The sequence below is a fragment of the Solanum pennellii genome, chromosome 7, assembly GCF_001406875.1.
Source record: "Solanum pennellii chromosome 7, SPENNV200".
NCBI lineage: Eukaryota > Viridiplantae > Streptophyta > Magnoliopsida > Solanales > Solanaceae > Solanum > Solanum pennellii.
This window is the reverse complement of record NC_028643.1, coordinates 75,462,507-75,465,309: the sequence shown is the minus strand read 5'-3', so window position 1 is coordinate 75,465,309 and position 2,803 is coordinate 75,462,507. Positions and strand designations below refer to the sequence as shown.

At 37.8% G+C, this 2,803-nt stretch overlaps 1 protein-coding gene across 1 annotated transcript; it reads left to right on the top strand.

Annotated features, from left to right (window-relative positions):
• Positions 1-282: 282 nt before the first annotated feature.
• Positions 283-2,583, top strand: LOC107024003 (9-cis-epoxycarotenoid dioxygenase NCED1, chloroplastic). The gene has a single exon (XM_015224874.2). It carries the CDS (start codon positions 430-432, stop codon positions 2,239-2,241), a length of 1,812 nt encoding a protein of 603 aa, XP_015080360.1. The 5' UTR covers positions 283-429; the 3' UTR covers positions 2,242-2,583.
• The last annotated feature ends 220 nt before the right edge of the window (positions 2,584-2,803 follow it).

Here is a 2,803-nt window from a genome sequence, read left to right as displayed (position 1 = left end):
TATGCGAGTTCAAATTAATCGTAATAAACACTCAGTGATCATCATAAACATAGAGAGTTAGGTAGTATAGCCAAATTTTTTTTCATAACAAAAAATGTAGGGACACCCACATGGGTCATTTGTTGTATTAGTAGTAATATATAGTAGTAGTAGTACTAGTAAAGAGTTTAATCCTCCAAATATGCATTTTTCACATATCCAACACGTGGTCTTCTCTTACATGTTAGAAGTGGACCATAATTCCACACTCTCCCCAACTCTATATATACAAATCCTCCCCTTCTCTCTTCTATAAACTCAACTCAAAAGGAAAACTAAACATAAACTCTTCTCATTTCCCACCTCTTTTCTCTCTACAAAAAAAAAAAATTCCCCTTTCCACAACACCAAATTGTACTATTAACATCAAAAAAAGAAAAATAGGTAGCTATGGCAACTACTACTTCACATGCTACAAATACATGGATTAAGACTAAGTTGTCAATGCCATCATCAAAAGAGTTTGGTTTTGCATCAAACTCTATTTCTCTACTCAAAAATCAACATAATAGACAAAGTCTCAACATTAATTCCTCTCTTCAAGCTCCACCTATACTTCATTTTCCTAAACAATCTTCAAATTATCAAACACCAAAGAATAATACAATTTCACACCCAAAACAAGAAAACAACAACTCCTCTTCTTCTTCCAAGTGGAATTTAGTGCAGAAAGCAGCAGCAATGGCTTTAGATGCTGTAGAAAGTGCTTTAACTAAACATGAACTTGAACACCCTTTGCCGAAAACAGCCGACCCACGAGTCCAGATTTCTGGGAATTTTGCTCCGGTACCGGAAAATCCAGTCTGTCAATCTCTTCCGGTCACCGGAAAAATACCCAAATGTGTTCAAGGCGTTTACGTTCGAAACGGAGCTAACCCTCTATTTGAACCAACCGCCGGACACCATTTCTTCGACGGCGACGGTATGGTTCACGCCGTTCAATTCAAAAATGGGTCGGCTAGTTACGCTTGCCGTTTCACTGAAACAGAGAGGCTTGTTCAAGAAAAAGCTTTGGGTCGCCCTGTTTTCCCTAAAGCCATTGGTGAATTACATGGTCACTCTGGAATTGCAAGGCTTATGCTGTTTTACGCTCGTGGGCTCTTTGGACTTGTTGATCACAGTAAAGGAACTGGTGTTGCAAACGCCGGTTTAGTCTATTTCAATAACCGATTACTTGCTATGTCTGAAGATGATTTGCCTTACCATGTAAAGGTAACACCCACTGGCGATCTCAAAACAGTGGGTCGATTCGATTTCGACGGCCAGCTAAAATCCACCATGATAGCTCACCCAAAGCTCGACCCAGTTTCCGGTGAGCTATTTGCTCTTAGCTACGATGTGATTCAGAAGCCATACCTCAAGTACTTCAGATTTTCAAAAAATGGGGAAAAATCAAATGATGTTGAAATTCCAGTTGAAGACCCAACAATGATGCATGATTTCGCGATTACTGAGAACTTCGTCGTCATTCCTGATCAACAAGTCGTTTTCAAGATGTCTGAAATGATCCGTGGAGGTTCACCGGTGGTTTACGACAAGAACAAAGTTTCCCGATTTGGGATTCTGGATAAGTACGCGAAAGATGGGTCTGATTTGAAATGGGTTGAAGTACCTGATTGTTTCTGCTTCCATCTCTGGAATGCTTGGGAAGAGCCAGAAACAGATGAAATCGTTGTAATTGGTTCATGTATGACACCACCAGACTCCATTTTCAATGAATGTGATGAAGGACTAAAGAGTGTTTTATCCGAAATCCGTCTCAATTTGAAAACAGGGAAATCAACAAGAAAATCCATAATCGAAAACCCGGATGAACAAGTGAATTTAGAAGCTGGAATGGTGAACCGAAACAAACTTGGAAGGAAAACAGAGTATGCTTATTTGGCTATTGCCGAACCATGGCCAAAAGTTTCTGGTTTTGCCAAAGTAGACCTGTTAACCGGTGAAGTTGAGAAATTCATTTATGGTGACAACAAATATGGTGGGGAACCTCTTTTTTTACCAAGAGACCCAAACAGCAAGGAAGAAGACGATGGTTATATTTTAGCTTTCGTTCACGATGAGAAAGAATGGAAATCAGAACTGCAAATTGTTAACGCAATGAGTTTAAAGTTAGAGGCAACGGTGAAACTTCCATCAAGAGTTCCTTATGGATTTCATGGAACATTCATAAACGCCAATGATTTGGCAAATCAGGCATGATTGTGACTATTACTGAGGAAAATTTACCAGAGGGATGGTTTAGAATATACGTCCCCGGAATATTCCTCTTTAATGGAGTTCGTTTCTTTGATTATTTCTACATCTTTTTTCTTTGTTTATATAGTGTGAGAGATTCTCAGAGAACCAGTTAGTAGCTTGGATGTAGTTAGAAAATTGGAGCTCAGCTGGTTTTTTCTGGTTATTCTTTCACATTTGATTGTGCATGAGAGAGAGTATATATACCTTATTATAGGAATACTATACAATGTTCCTGTAACTCTCTGTTTTCTTGTATATCAAAAAAAATCATGGCTTATACTATTTTCCACCCTTTCTCTTTGATTGTGATTCTGTTTCTTTAGTTTTTAATTTGTGTTTCTTTGATTGATGTTCGATATTCATGTCGGTAGATTTTTAATACGGTGTTCAATATTGATACTGATTTTTGTTTGTGTCTTTCTGGTTTCTAATATGGTATTCAATAATAATGTTTGGTTCTCGACTAACTTTTGTTTTCGATTTGGCGTTCAATATTAGTGTTTACACTCAATTAATCTTTGTT